At 50.7% G+C, this 13,890-nt stretch overlaps 7 protein-coding genes across 7 annotated transcripts; 5 read left to right on the top strand and 2 right to left on the bottom strand.

Annotated features, from left to right (window-relative positions):
• Nucleotides 1-59: 59 nt before the first annotated feature.
• N7510_001105 (LYR motif-containing protein) lies at nt 60-557 on the top strand (the record flags this gene model as incomplete). Its single annotated transcript, XM_056973032.1, has 1 exon — nt 60-557. One exon carries the CDS (start codon nt 60-62, stop codon nt 555-557), a length of 498 nt encoding a protein of 165 aa, XP_056838149.1.
• A 239-nt stretch (nt 558-796) lies between these two features.
• slt11 (Pre-mRNA-splicing factor ECM2) lies at nt 797-2,004 on the bottom strand (the record flags this gene model as incomplete). Its single annotated transcript, XM_056973031.1, has 2 exons — nt 797-1,813; nt 1,867-2,004. The coding sequence occupies 2 exons, from the start codon at nt 2,002-2,004 to the stop codon at nt 797-799; spliced, it is 1,155 nt and encodes a 384-aa protein (XP_056838148.1).
• A 385-nt stretch (nt 2,005-2,389) lies between these two features.
• Nucleotides 2,390-3,645, top strand: erg6 (sterol 24-C-methyltransferase; the record flags this gene model as incomplete). The annotated part of the gene is made up of 3 exons (XM_056973030.1): nt 2,390-2,593; nt 2,653-2,687; nt 2,751-3,645. The coding sequence occupies 3 exons, from the start codon at nt 2,390-2,392 to the stop codon at nt 3,643-3,645; spliced, it is 1,134 nt and encodes a 377-aa protein (XP_056838147.1).
• Nucleotides 3,646-4,352: 707 nt separating this feature from the next.
• Nucleotides 4,353-5,172, top strand: N7510_001102 (GNAT family N-acetyltransferase; the record flags this gene model as incomplete). The annotated part of the gene is made up of 2 exons (XM_056973029.1): nt 4,353-4,851; nt 4,916-5,172. The coding sequence occupies 2 exons, from the start codon at nt 4,353-4,355 to the stop codon at nt 5,170-5,172; spliced, it is 756 nt and encodes a 251-aa protein (XP_056838146.1).
• Nucleotides 5,173-5,959: 787 nt separating this feature from the next.
• On the top strand, nt 5,960-7,317 carry N7510_001101 (putative acid phosphatase; the record flags this gene model as incomplete). Its single annotated transcript, XM_056973028.1, has 3 exons — nt 5,960-6,148; nt 6,201-7,223; nt 7,285-7,317. 3 exons carry the CDS (start codon nt 5,960-5,962, stop codon nt 7,315-7,317), a joined length of 1,245 nt encoding a protein of 414 aa, XP_056838145.1.
• Nucleotides 7,318-7,582: 265 nt separating this feature from the next.
• Nucleotides 7,583-9,494, bottom strand: N7510_001100 (MFS transporter; the record flags this gene model as incomplete). Its single annotated transcript, XM_056973027.1, has 4 exons — nt 7,583-8,590; nt 8,650-9,039; nt 9,094-9,212; nt 9,233-9,494. The coding sequence occupies 4 exons, from the start codon at nt 9,492-9,494 to the stop codon at nt 7,583-7,585; spliced, it is 1,779 nt and encodes a 592-aa protein (XP_056838144.1).
• Nucleotides 9,495-12,193: 2,699 nt separating this feature from the next.
• On the top strand, nt 12,194-13,875 carry N7510_001099 (Zn(II)2Cys6 transcription factor; the record flags this gene model as incomplete). Its single annotated transcript, XM_056973026.1, has 2 exons — nt 12,194-12,994; nt 13,048-13,875. 2 exons carry the CDS (start codon nt 12,194-12,196, stop codon nt 13,873-13,875), a joined length of 1,629 nt encoding a protein of 542 aa, XP_056838143.1.
• Nucleotides 13,876-13,890: the final 15 nt, after the last annotated feature.

The raw sequence follows: 13,890 nt of genomic DNA, 5'->3' as shown, positions 1-13,890 counted from the left end.
TGCTTTATCCGTCTTTTGACCTCCCCCGGAATTAGTACAGTGGATTGAACGGCATCCTCATGGCAGGCCCAACTGCTCTCTCCGCAAGGAGTGCCTACCGGCAACTCCTCCGTGCCACCCGAGTCGCCTTTCACAGTTTGTCTCTCTTCCGCCTTCTACCTGGAACCATGCGACGCATGCTCATACCATTCTATTTAGATGACCACCGAGTCCTGCTGGCCGCACGCCAGGAAGCTCGCCAGAATTTCGACCAAAACCGCCGCGTTGGCATTGATACCGGCATGCAAATAAACCACGCGATTGAGGTTGCCAATATCCTGCGCCATAACCTCGTGCAGGGTGCGAGAGAGGCGGAAGATGAGTCTGCGAAATGGCGTATGTTCTTAACTACTCTCCTATATGAATTAGGAATTCTTGTGCTGTTCCTGGGTTGGACCGGACTAATCGATAACTTCATATTAGAACTTCGGATCCACGACGAAATCGAGCGAGGAGACAACGAATCGATCAAGGTTGATGGAAAATCGGTCAAAATCCACAAGGCGTGTTCGTCATGATCCACTCTATCATCATCCATCCCGCTACTGCACATCTTCACGAAGCGATGCCCCGACGCAGAGCACGTGGATCGAATTTGTTCAGTGGATTTGTATTATAATATACCCGACTCTTGTGTACTTTTTGGCGTCCCCGGGGTAATTTTCTGGAAATACATCGAGTTGCATAGAAATAAAGATCAAACCATGTGAACGCCCGCTCCATAGCTTAAGTTACATGCAACCACATCATTATATTTTTACTCGCCCGTCATGCTTGCGTACTGAACTGGGCCAGATCCCGGAGGCGGCGCCACGGTATAGTTGCGAGGATTCTCTTCCTGGTCTGCATTCGCGCCGGCGGCCGTGATGGCCTTTTGTCGGGATTGCGGACCCTTGGGAGCCGGTCCCGCGGCTTGGCGACCTTCCCGTGCGTTCTTCATTCTCTCTTCGTCATTCATGTTATCGAGAGGCTTCGGCTTGCCCCAGCGCACCCGGAGAGGACATCCTTGGATGACTGCCTTTCCCTGACATTGCTGGGCCGCACCTTCGGCGTCGGCCCGATTGAGGTAGTTGATGAAGGCGCAGTGAGACCGATGGGAGCAGATTAGCGAGCGCAGCTGGCCAAATTGTGTGAAAAATGTCCGCAGCGCATGCTCGGGCAAATCGTCCTCCACGCCCGTCACAAACAGCGAGGTGATGTTCGGGTCTGCTGGAGGAAGAATGTCCTCTTGCGATGGCGGTAGTTGAGCAGTACCAGGGAAACGACCACCACGGCCGCCGCCTCGTCCTCCACGCCCTGGTAGCCGGTTTCCAAGGCGGCCCTCACTGGTGCGAACGGGACCAGGCCCGTTTCCATAGCGGCTTTGTGTTCGCGGTTGGTCGGCTTTCGTAGATTCTTCACCGTCATCTCCTTCGGCTGGGGGCCCTTCGATGCGTCGTGGCTTCCGATAGTAAGGCTCGCTATTGGCCAAGCGCCGCAACAGCTCCCGAGCCTTGTCGTCTGTCTTTTCGTACTCTTCGACTCCGCCACGGCCCTCCTCGATCTCTTTCTCGTGCTCCTGCGCATAGTATTCTCGGTTGATGGAGCTCTGCGGACCCGGCGCAACCATCTTCAGGGCGGCATCGCGGACGACGATCGGCAAGCCGAACGAGAGATCCAGCATGCAGCATTGACAGCAGTTTTTGAGGCGGGCACAGGTCAGGCAAATGTTGGTTCGCTTTTGGCGGGAGGTACGGTCGGCCTTCCAGCGGAAGATGGTAAATGGACGAGTACACTAGCGAGGGGGTCAGTATTCGATCCGAAAGCAGAGGAACCGCAGAAACATACGATCTTGCACTCGGCGCCGTAGTCTTCCTTGAGCATTTGCACGTAAGGGTTCTCGGGCAAGCAGGTCTCGCAGACAGAGGGAAAGTCCGTAGACTCCCAGCCGGAGCGGTTAAGGTCTTTCTTCACCTGGGGCGGCATGATGAGAGAGAGACGGTGTGGGTGTGTGGTGAGTGTTGCAAGAGAGAGTTCGTGATTATTAACTATCGATAGAAGACTGCCTGACTGTGGCGTGCGGCGTGTGGCTGACCGAGCAATCTCGTCACATGACCCGTCAGGCCATTTTTTCCCTCGCCGGGTCAGCCAGACTCCGGCACCGCCACAGCCCGGGAAGGAGCAATCCCGCGCGATTCAGGGGCGTGTGATTGGCCTGGGCTGACCCAAAAAGTTGGTCGCCATATGATTTTATTCTCCTTTCTTCTCCCCTCCACATTCTCCAGTTGTTTCCACTCTTCTCTTTCCCTACCTTTTTTTCGCATCTCTCCACGCTTCCCCATCCCCAGCGACCCCTTTTCCTTCTTTCATCATGGCTCCCTCTGCTCTCGAACGTGAGGACGTCGCGCGTGATGCGGCCTTCAACAAGGCCCTTCACGGCAAGTCGGCCAAGGCCCAGGGTGGCTTTGCTGCCATGCGCGGCAAGGACGCTGCCTCTCAGAAGGCTGCCGTTGACGAGTACTTCAAGCACTGGGACAACAAGGATTCTGCCGAGGAGACCGACGCCATTCGTGAGGTGAGCTGGATTTGCATACTGCCAGCGACTACGATGATACTAATGCTGTGGCACGATAGGCTCGGAGAACGGAATATGCTACCCTGACTCGGCAGTATGTTTTGCCCTTTATCCCTCCTTGCGATTCGGTGCATCCCTAACGCTCATTCTCTTCCAGTTACTATAACCTGGCTACCGACTTCTACGAGTACGGCTGGGGTTCCTCGTTCCACTTCTGCCGCTTCGCCCATGGTGAGGCTTTCCGCCAGGCCATTGCCCGCCATGAGCACTACCTCGCCCTCCAGACGGGTATCAAAGAGGGCATGAAGGTCTTGGACGTCGGCTGTGGTGTCGGTGGTCCTGCGCGCGAGATGGTCAAGTTCACCGGCGCGCATGTGACAGGCCTGAACAACAACGACTACCAGATCGACCGGGCAACCCACTATGCGGAGCAGCAGGGTCTATCCGACAAGATGGCCTTCGTCAAGGGCGACTTCATGCAGATGAAGTTCCCCGACAACTCCTTCGACGCCGTCTACGCCATTGAGGCCACCGTCCACGCCCCCGAGCTGGTGGGTGTGTACTCGGAGATCTTCCGCGTCCTGAAACCCGGTGGTACCTTTGGTGTCTACGAGTGGCTCATGACTGACGAGTATGACAACGACAACCCCGACCACCGCCGCATCCGTCTTGGTATCGAGCAGGGTGATGGTATCTCGAACATGGTGCGGATCTCGGAGGGCCTCGAGGCCTTCAAGAATGCCGGCTTCGAGGTTCTCCACCACGAGGACTTGGCTGCCCGCCCGGATGCTGTGCCCTGGTACTACCCGCTGGCGGGATCCTTCAAGCACATGGGCTCCATCTGGGATTTCTTCACCATCGTCCGTATGACCTGGTGGGGCCGTGGTATTGTCCACCGCATCGTTGGCGCCGGTGAGACCGTCGGTCTTGTCCCCAAGGGCTCCCAGAAGACCGCCGACAGCTTGGCCCTGGCTGCTGACTGCCTCGTTGAGGGTGCTCAGAAGAATCTGTTCACTCCCATGTACCTAATGGTCGGCCGCAAGCCCGAGTAAAGTTGCCACGAGCGTGGATGCGGTACTGATTTGTACAAATACTTCTCTGATCTCGCGGCTTTTTCTGATTTCCCTCCGTTTCTCTTCCCTTCTGGATGTCATTTTAATTACCCTTGCCGCCGAGATGTTTCTTGCCGTCCCTGTTTGACACTCGTTGTCTGTTGGATAGGGGAGCTGGTGCCGTTATCTGTTGACGACCCGTCTCTTTTTCTTCTTATGTCTCTGTTTTCATATTGGGTCTTGTTTTTTTGTCGAGATAGATATGTAATAGCCATTGAGTCAAGACTCACGGGCAAAGGATTCGATTATTCTGTCCATTATCTCCCTCCCCCACTCCACATTTACCCTCACCTTTTGCCTACGCCCGGAAAGCCAAAGTGACGAAGCATACTCACGTGTGCCTCCCTCAAGATGGAACACTCGGCGCCCCTCATATTGATCCTCTAAGGTGATATCTGATACAAAGATGCTCTTTCAAACCCTAATCACATGCTGCGTGAAACCTAGTATATGAAGTGCCTGGAAATGACATGTTTTGGAAATAAGCAATGTCTCATCTATACTGCCTATGATACGTGGATTTAGTTAACAGTTAAGGCGTCCCAATATGACTAATCAACGCGAGTGAAAAACATCTTCCAGCTCTCCGTAGAAATCTGTACCAAATAACGTCCAATTGTCATTACTGGACAAGCTAGCCAGCCAAGATGCCCGTCCACTACAACACCCACACAAAAGAGCTGTACCTACGCTTAGCAGAACCCTTATCCAACATAATCATCACCCCCCACCGTCTGAACCAACTAGAAGAAACAATCGATGCAAAAGTTCAGCTCCTCAATGACCCCAGAATCTTCCTCAAACTTAGTGGCCCTCCGTACCCCTATCTCCGTGAACATGAAGAGGAATGGGTAAAAACGAAATGCGAAGCGGCAGAGCCAGTTCTCAGTGCCCTGCGCGTGGAATTCGAGACATCGGTCAAGGAGCAACAGTTCTTTGATCTCTGTCCTTTCACCGTTATTCGTGAGGTCACAGAGCAGGACCCTAAGACTGGGGATCCGCTTAAGGATATCTTGATTGGTGACATTGGGATAGATCGATCTGTGTTCTATGAACATAAGCGTGGTAGTAAGGAGAGAGCCGAGGCGCAGCGATTGAATAAGGAGTTACCTGCTGGGGACGAGAGGATTGTTTGGGGAACAGGCTGTAAATCTTTCTCTTTTCTCTTTATTCCTACTATTGATGATTTGTCTCTAATGGCCCATTGCAGACTTCCTAGCTCCTTCTCACCACGGCCGGGGGATCATGACGTACGCAATGCGAACGGTTCTCCAAGACTGGGGTGTGCCGCGTATGAATATTAAGATACTCAAGGCTTCTGCTTTTGTTGAGAATAAAGGCAGTCTCAGAGTCTTCGAGAAAAATAACTTTGAGGTTGTCTGCACGTTGAAGGATTGGGCGCCTATCTCTGAGAGCAGAGGTGGAGGAACGAAGTCCCTTGTACTTGTCAACTGGAAGGGCTTATAACCATGCGTTTGTTTCTTTGATACAGCTTCGCTGTGGAGCAGCAGATGCTAGTCTCCAATCAAGTCTGTCACACGAAGCGGAAAACATAATCTACTAGGATTGTACCCCATACAGCAGATTTAACTAAAAACTCCGCCTTGAGGTTGATAGACTGGAATTCAGACTCTAGCTAGATGGCCGGGCTGACTGGACAGATTCCCCCCCTTATTTGCCTTGTTTGTAGGATGAACGGTTTACAGTGGCCTATCGAAACTTTATGCAGGAAGGGGATGGTTACCGTATAGTAATAACAGTAATACTAAAGATCTACCTGCTCCTGAGTCTGACGGACGGTATACTAAATATTGCTCCAAAAACGCATCACTCTGTTTCCGATATGGAAGGTAGTAAAGGTCGCGAATGTGAAAGCTTGTGCATTGACTTGTGGCTTATTGTGATTTCGGTTAGTCTAGCACGTCGGGCTGCTGCTCGGGTGGTATGCAATAATCGGGCCTGCCGTGGACGGCTATTCACCCACGTGCTGCTACTGCCAGGCACACCATCGGCACGACCCGCTTCCAACCTCCCAATGCGGGTTGTGTTTAATCAACCCATCAACCAGTCAGCCCGAGTAGACAGCAACGTGCCCTTACTTCAAACCACTCATACACTCGTCCTCTCAGAAATTCGCTGAAATGGCTGCGCTGCTTAGCGTCTGCTCGAGGGCTATAAAGCCTCGTGCGCTGTCCTGATCGTCCTGCTGTTTCCTTTTTTCATCGAGCGTCAATCCCAATAATTGCGGGCAATCATGTTCACGAAGCAGATCCTCACCCTGGCCGGGGCTCTCTCCCTCGTCAATGCCAAGACTAACCCCCAGCAGACCTACACCCCGGCGGAGATTGCGGCCGCCCGTGCCTCGGTGCTGCCCTACTCCCCGGTGTCCAATGTAAGGGGCCTGGCCTTTGACCGGTTCGTGGATATCTGGATCGAGAACACCGTAAGTATACATTCGGAATTTGCTAGAGGACATCTACTAACGGGTATGATAGGACTATGAGACGGCTTCTTTGGACCCGAACTTCGCCAAGCTGGCCAAGGAGGGTATTACTCTGACCAACTACTTTGCCACCACTCATCCATCCGAGCCCAACTACTGCGCCTCGGCCAGTGGTGACAACTTCGGCATGGACAATGATGACTTCCACCAGATGCCCGCAAACATCTCGACCATTGCGGATCTTTTCGATACGAAGAGGATCGCCTGGGGCGAGTACCAGGAGGACATGCCCTACGCTGGCTATCAGGGCTACAGCTATTCCAACAACGACGCTAACCAATACATGCGGAAGCACAACCCGCTGATTTTGTTTGATTCTGTCACCAATGATAACACCCGCCTGCGCCAGATCAAGAACTTCACCAGTTTCTACGAGGACCTGGAGCACGAGAGACTGCCCCAGTACATGTTTATTACCCCGAACATGACGAACGATGCCCACGATAGCAACATCACCGTTGCTGGTGACTGGGCTGCCCGATTTATCCCTCCGCTGCTGAAGAACAAGTATTTCAACAAGGACACCCTGCTCCTGTTGACCTTCGACGAGACTGGCAACTACACGAAGCCTAACCGTGTTTTCAGCTTCCTGCTTGGCGGTGCTATTCCCGAGCATCTGAAGGGTACCACCGATGACACCTTCTACACCCACTACTCCGTCATTGCCTCCTTGTCCGCCAACTGGGGCCTTCCCTCTCTCGGACGCTGGGACTGCGGTGCCAACATTCTCAAGCAGGTTGCTGAGAAGACCGGCTACGTCAACTGGGAGGTTGATACCAGCAACGCCTATATCAACCAGACTTACCCGGGCCCTGTGTCCGAGAACGAATACTCCACGTACTCCCCTAAGTGGCCTATTCCGACCACGGAAGAACGCTGCACTGCTGGCCACGGTATTCTTGATATTGTTAAGAAGACCTACCGTGGCTTGAAGCCCACTTACGACTACACCAGCCCAATTCCGTTTGACTCGGTCAGCGGAACCAACGTTGGCATTCACTACAGCCGCACTGTGGTAAGCTTCAATCGTTTACTGACTTTCTTTTGAACACAAGCTGACATATATTGAACAATAGCACGGCAGGAAGGAAAGGGGTATCACCGCATAGCGGTGACGTTGCTACGGTGCTAAGCAGGTCGGTATATCGATATGTTTACTTTAAAAGTTGTATGTAATGCATATTGAATCCATGGAAAATAGCTCACTTTGAACATATAATCGAAGAAATTATTTGTAGAACATCCAAAGAACCTTCCCTTTGACATGATCATGATCAGTATATATGTTGAATGCAGGGTGGCCATCGGCCAAATGCAAGTATAGAAAAAGTGCAAGCATAATATATGCAAATATTCAGGAGTGCAGTCATCACCTTAGCCAGCAGCATAAGGACTCATCTTCCTCAGCTTCTCACCGTACTTCCACAGAAATATCGGGGCAGGAAACCCAATGGCAATGGCAATGAATGCCAGCAAACTATTCCCCCAGCCATAGTGAAGCGCATCGTACATATATGGCGCGAAGAGAGGGAATCCGAATCCGCAAAGTGAACGAGTAAATGCAGCTGCAGCCAGAGCACTCGCAGCGAAGCGCGTGTATGTGTCGACCATGTAGGTCTGAATGCACTGATATGTAACGATGTTGCCCATACCGAATAGGAGAGCGCCAATATTCGGCCCAATCCAGTGCGAATGTTTTTCAGCTGTCCAGCCGTAGATGAACAGCCCGGCTGGAATGAGGAGGGCAGATGCAGTAAGTAGTGGGACGCGGAATTCCGGACGACCCACGCCGTTGTTCCGTGCCTTGAGGCGGCGATATATGCGGTCATTCAAAGGGGCGCATATTTGGCTGCCGAGCCAGAATCCCAGACCTAGTGAGATATAGTTCAGTCCACCTATTCCCGTTGACTCATTGTAGTACGCGGGACTAGTCCAGAGAACTGGGTATGTGGAGAGAACAAGGTACATGATCCCGTAGACATAGGCCATATACAGCGCTAGGACTTGGACGATGGGTTGTGTGAAGAGCAGACGGAATGGACGGACGAGCGAGATACGGAGGACCTGGGGAAGGGTCTTGTTCTGTCGTTCTGCTTCGGTTTGGTAGTTCGCATCGTTTGTTTCTGTGCGCATTTTCTTGGCGCGGTCACGCAAGATTCTGGGGCCGTAGGTTTCTCGCAGGAAAAATAAACCAGCAACTTGGATGACTGCGTCGACGATGGAGGTCGAGTAGAAGACCCAGCGCCAGGTCGTATTTTCGGCAATGAAGCCACCCGCAACTGGGCCCAGTGCTGGGCCTAGGAGCGGTGCTAGACTGTAAATGGCGATGCTCTTGCCACGCTCTTCAGCTCTGAAGCAGTCAGAAAGAACACCTCCGCCAACCTATAGGCACTACATGTTAGCATAGAATGCCTATAAACAATTTGACCAGGTCAACTTACCGCTAGTGGAGCACTGCCTCCTAGTCCGGCGAAGAACCGACAAACAATCATTTGCACCTTGGTCTGCGCCACACCGCAACCGATGTTAAAGACGAGATAGAACAAATTGGCTAGTTGTAGCACAATGACTCGGCCGTAGATCTCAGAGAGCGGTCCCAGAAACAGAGGGCCAACTGCGTAGGCCAGAACGAAGACCGACAGTGTTAATTGAGACAGAACCTCGTCTGTGATATGGAGATCGGATGCCATCGATTGCAAAGCGGGAGCAACCATAGACGAAGTCACCGGGGAGATAAATGTAAAGCAAGAAACGGTAATAGTGGCAGCCCATTTTTTTTTATTCGGCCAATTCTTCGGGTTGGCTGGGTCATCGGGACCAGTCCATGTAACCTGTACCGGTCAATATCGTGCTGTTTGTATTTAAGAAGCGGGAAGGGAACATACCAGCTTCGAGTCCTGAGCAGACCTGGCTGATCTTGCCGTTTGCGACTTCTCTAGCGCAGTTTGAGGTGCTTTTCCTTTTTCCACATCCGTATCTTGCTCGTTTACCACCCCCCTCTCAACTCTAGGGCGGAGTCTATACCTTTCTCATCGTCTGTCGCTGGAACGTCTTCCTCTTCATCGCTGTGATATACGGACTGGTTGTCCAGGTGAGGTGCGGAGTAGACTCGGTCCACACGAGCCGTGCTCAAATTGGACCTCGACTTTCTTAACTTCGACTTGATGGACTCGGCCAAACCTGGCTGACGGGACTCAGTACGGGATACTTGGTCGTCCGAACGAGAGCTGGATAATGACGTAGAGCGTGATCTGGCCGAGCCAATTTCACTTTCCTCTCTAGACATGACTGCAAAGTATGCACAGAACCAACGATTTTAGTCGGGCCGAGGTTGGAGTCTAAACATCCGAAAAAGGGCACACGACACTTATAAACGGGAAGGAGAGAGAAAAGAGAGAGAAAACAATTAGATTTTATTTCCATGCCGATGCACTTCCAGCAGTGAGCATATTTGTAAAATAACAAACGGCGATACTAAAAAGAGAGACTTAAGACCGATGGGCGGGTTCGCCATGAAAGCATTTTGCAGTTTTCGAGCCTATCATTGGCGGACCGGTGAAGATTGACGGAAAACCGGACTGGTCCAGGCATGGGGAGGGGCAACCTGACGGGCATAAAATCCCTACTGCGGCGGCTTATCCCGTCCAAGTGATGTGAAGAGGGAAAATATGTTTACTCACACTCGGGACTCGGCACAAGAGATCACGTGAGCATACTAGAGATGGATGTAACATCTTAGCACATCTCAAGAGAGGAGGCAAAATAATAATAAGAAAGAAGCCTGAGGTTGTTGATAACTTATAATACGTCCTGGGGCATGAGTGACTATTTCTGGTCAGAATTCCTGTAGTCAAACCCAGATACAAAAGCAGGCGCTCAGATGGACACCTCAGGCATATTGGGCCAACATCTCAACATAAGCGCCATCTACTAACCGCATGATGGTCACTTCAATTGCGCCTTTACACTTATATCAAAAGAGAAAGGAGGTTGAGTGGATTCTTGAAAATTAGATGCCATGCATGTGCAATGCTTTTTGCTCCGGCTAATCTCAGTAGACGCCGGATCTTTACCCAACTCAGAACCTCTTCGCCCATGCCTCGTGAACTTAATAGCTCAAGTGGAATAGTTAGTTCAATACGAAGTGGATATCAGCTCCTTAGCTCAACTGCTAGACATTCGTCTCATGTGGCTGACAATGCCGTTTCTTCTTGAGTGTTATGCTCCTATTATAACCATTCTGTAACATTGAATACTATAGAACTGGTACTTCCATGTTCATATTCATGTGAAACAAACAAATTTTTACCCTAGGGTGGGAGATACACTCTGTGTAAAGTCTTTGCGAGCCACTTAATGATTAGCACAATGATAGTAGATCACAAGATGCCATCATTGTGTATTGGTTGGAACTTGGGCAGCATGATATGACGAGTAACAGCCTCTTTGATCAGTTATTATTATGTCGACATTCTATTTGGTATCTGAGGCCAGACTATACGAACCACCTATATCATTTGCGCCCGGAGGCTTAGAATTCAGACAACAACTCGTAGCATGAGGCTGCCCTGAGCCTGGATATAGTATCCACTTATAGTCGGGTGATTTGAACCGGGCCCTAGGACAATGAAAGGGCCGGTCCAACACCTTCCCGACCACGCTAGTGGCTTGGTTGTGGCACAGTGAGGTATAATCTAAGAACGGTACCCAACCTGATCTTTGGATGGTTATAAAGGCCGTCTAAAACTTGTTTCGGGGTTGGTGACGCGAGCTTCAAGACAGCCACATGTTGCACTCACCCACTCCCGGACAACTTAGCATAGCTATAGGGACAGCTAGTATCCTGTCTATTCAGTCAGATGGGTAAGACTGTCAGCAGACCACCCTATAATGCGGCTATTTTGAGAAGTAGTTGCTGGCAAGAAACCTCCAGAGCATTCTTCTTGAACATATATGGCTTACAGGGACCATTAAAGCTGCCTAAAGCTTTTGCAAAAGATTGGTGTAGAAGTCTATAGCACTACTAAAAGTCGTAGCCAACTTCGTCCCGGAAATTTATCAGCGTTTCATATCTTTGCCATGTATTTCAGGCACTATGTATTCAGCCCAATAATTCGCCGTCCTTTTGAACCTTTACAGTCTAGCAGACATTAATCATGATATTACGGATATTTAAACCTTTAAATGTCCAAGGGACTTTGGGGCAAGACAACGCAATTCAATTTCCCGAAAAATACACGACCGTGTACCGAGGATTTCAAGATTCTGAAGGGAGAGGGAGATTTTTGCAATCAAGGCCTTCTCCAGCAAGAGAGCCCCTCGCAACATTCATGATTACCTTTTGGATTCGACAAAGGAGAATGATTCCCAGTTCATTATTCAGATGCGACAGAATCTCCTACACGGTCTTTCTGGCATCACAATATATCGCATCTCATTGACGGGCTTGGTATGCAAAATCGAAAACCTTTATTTAGAATCTTACTTCACAGAGTATTGAAGATTGCTACTGGGGATCAGCTCAGGACTGCATTATTGGCCCTAGTTAACTGTCAAAATAACATGGGGCTCAGGATCGTCCAGGTCCCTGGCGGACAAAACCAAAGCCATGCACATCTACATTCCACTCACTGAAGCACGAGTTCTGGTCTCTAAAGTGACTACATCTTGCGTGACTCCGTGTTCAACAAATCGGAGATGCGAGTGTTGTTGATTTGAGGAATGGAGATTTCCTCATACCACTGTGTTAATAGATAATGCGAATCACCTCAACAGGCGCAACACTAGATGTAATACGATATCGTTGTAGATTAAAATCCCCACATTGTAACTCAGCGCGTGCTGCCTACAGTTGCCGCTGTATCTTAAATAGAGTTGTTGTTCTCCACCCGTTCCATCGGTATCAGCGCGGCTTCCCTGGCCCCCTCTTTTCCTCGCAATTCACCCCGTCGGATCTCCCTAGCATCCTTCCATTGTCGATTCACGATGCCGCCAGATCGACAGACCCGCACCCAGCGCATAGTTCGCGTGCGCACCGGCTGCTGGTCTTGCAGGCGCCGCAAGAAGAAGTGCGACGAAGTCCGCCCCATCTGCGGTGGGTGCACGCGCAATGACCTAAGCTGTCTCTGGCCCACGACTGTACCCGGCAAAAGAGGATCTAGACCACCCGAAGAAATGCAAGGCTTTGCTGCCGATGGACAGGAGTCTGATATCCTTCAAAGCGTCGATGACATTGATGCAATTGAGGTGCCTAGGGCCTCAACCGCAAGGCGACAATCTGCTATCTCATTCGCCTCTAATCAATCTCTCCACACTGGCGACCAGCCGGATGAAACCGCCTCACCAAATCTCGCGGACCGACGTCCTTCAATCGCTAGCTATGCAAGTCACAGCGATGGAGGACTCATTTCTTCCATGGCTGTGGGGAATGTCTTGCCCCGGAATTTATCTATGTTACCTGGCTATGACTCTGAGTCTTACCAGCTTCTGAGCCACTACTTAGCCAATACAGCGGATTGCATGGCGAATGGCTCGACACCTATCAATCCATTCTTAGTCCAGATTGTGCCACTTGCGTTCACGAGCGACCTGCTCTTGCAATTAGTGCTCACCCAAAGTGCAGCACATCGCGCCTTCCGACATCGAGATGAGTCCGATGCTATCGCCCACAGTCACTACACGAAGGCTCTTCAGCTTTTTCGACGTGGTGTGACAGAATTTATCGACGGCAAAGAATCCAATCCGTTGATGCTTCTAGTGGGAGCTCTCGTGATGTGTTTTACTGAAGTATGGCGCATTAACCGCGATTTTGTCGACGTGAATTGCTGACAGTCCAACAGACAGCCAAAGGAGATGTGAACGGAACTGTTTTTGATCATCTGTCAGCAGCCCACTCACTTCTGGTTAAGCTTCTCGAACAAAGCGATGCCGCAGTTCCCCGAGATCTGAAAGATTTCGTAATCGAATATTACACATACACAGCGACCGTGAGCATGATTTCAATTGATGCTCGCTTCAGTGGACAGCTCTTCCTCAACTTCGACCTCGAACAACGTGCTCGCCACCTTCTCGCTTCACAGTATGTGGGGAATTTGTGCGGCTGCTGGCTAGAGCTTTTGTTGTTGATTCCGTCCATCTTTGATCTCGGCCGACAATGGATGATGGAAGATGCACAGGCTCCTGTGCCAACCGCAGATGACATTGCAATGTTTGCATCCTTGCAAGCTCAGATCCTGCGCTGGTCGCCATATCCCTCTGTTACGCCAGAAGTTCATCTAGCTGGCCTCATTTTCCAACAAGCGATGCTTGCCTACCTCTACATGTCATTGCAAGGGTTTCGATACACACCTGACGGAATGTATCAGGGGCTAATCAACGCCGCCGCAACCGAGGCAATGGTTTACTTGGACGAATTGACACCTACTGCTCGCATAAACTCTGGCTTATGTTGGCCAATCGCGGTAGTTGGGTCGTGTCTTAAGGACTCAGAGCAGCAGGACGGTCTCAAACGAAGGTTGAATGCCATGGTTGACAAATTCGGCCTTGGTAATATGCAGCGGACTTTACTTCTACTTGAAGCCATGTGGCAACGACCAGCAGCTCAATCCGGGCCATGGAATATTTGCCAAGCGATGCAGCAAAACCAAATCTGGATCTCATTCGCCTGATTAAGGCAGGATTTC

Source organism: Penicillium lagena, assembly GCF_028827675.1.
Source record: "Penicillium lagena strain IBT 129212 chromosome Unknown utg000001l_segment0_segment0, whole genome shotgun sequence".
NCBI lineage: Eukaryota > Fungi > Ascomycota > Eurotiomycetes > Eurotiales > Aspergillaceae > Penicillium > Penicillium lagena.
The sequence above is the reverse complement of the archived record's forward strand: the minus strand, read 5'-3'. Positions and strand labels throughout refer to the sequence as shown.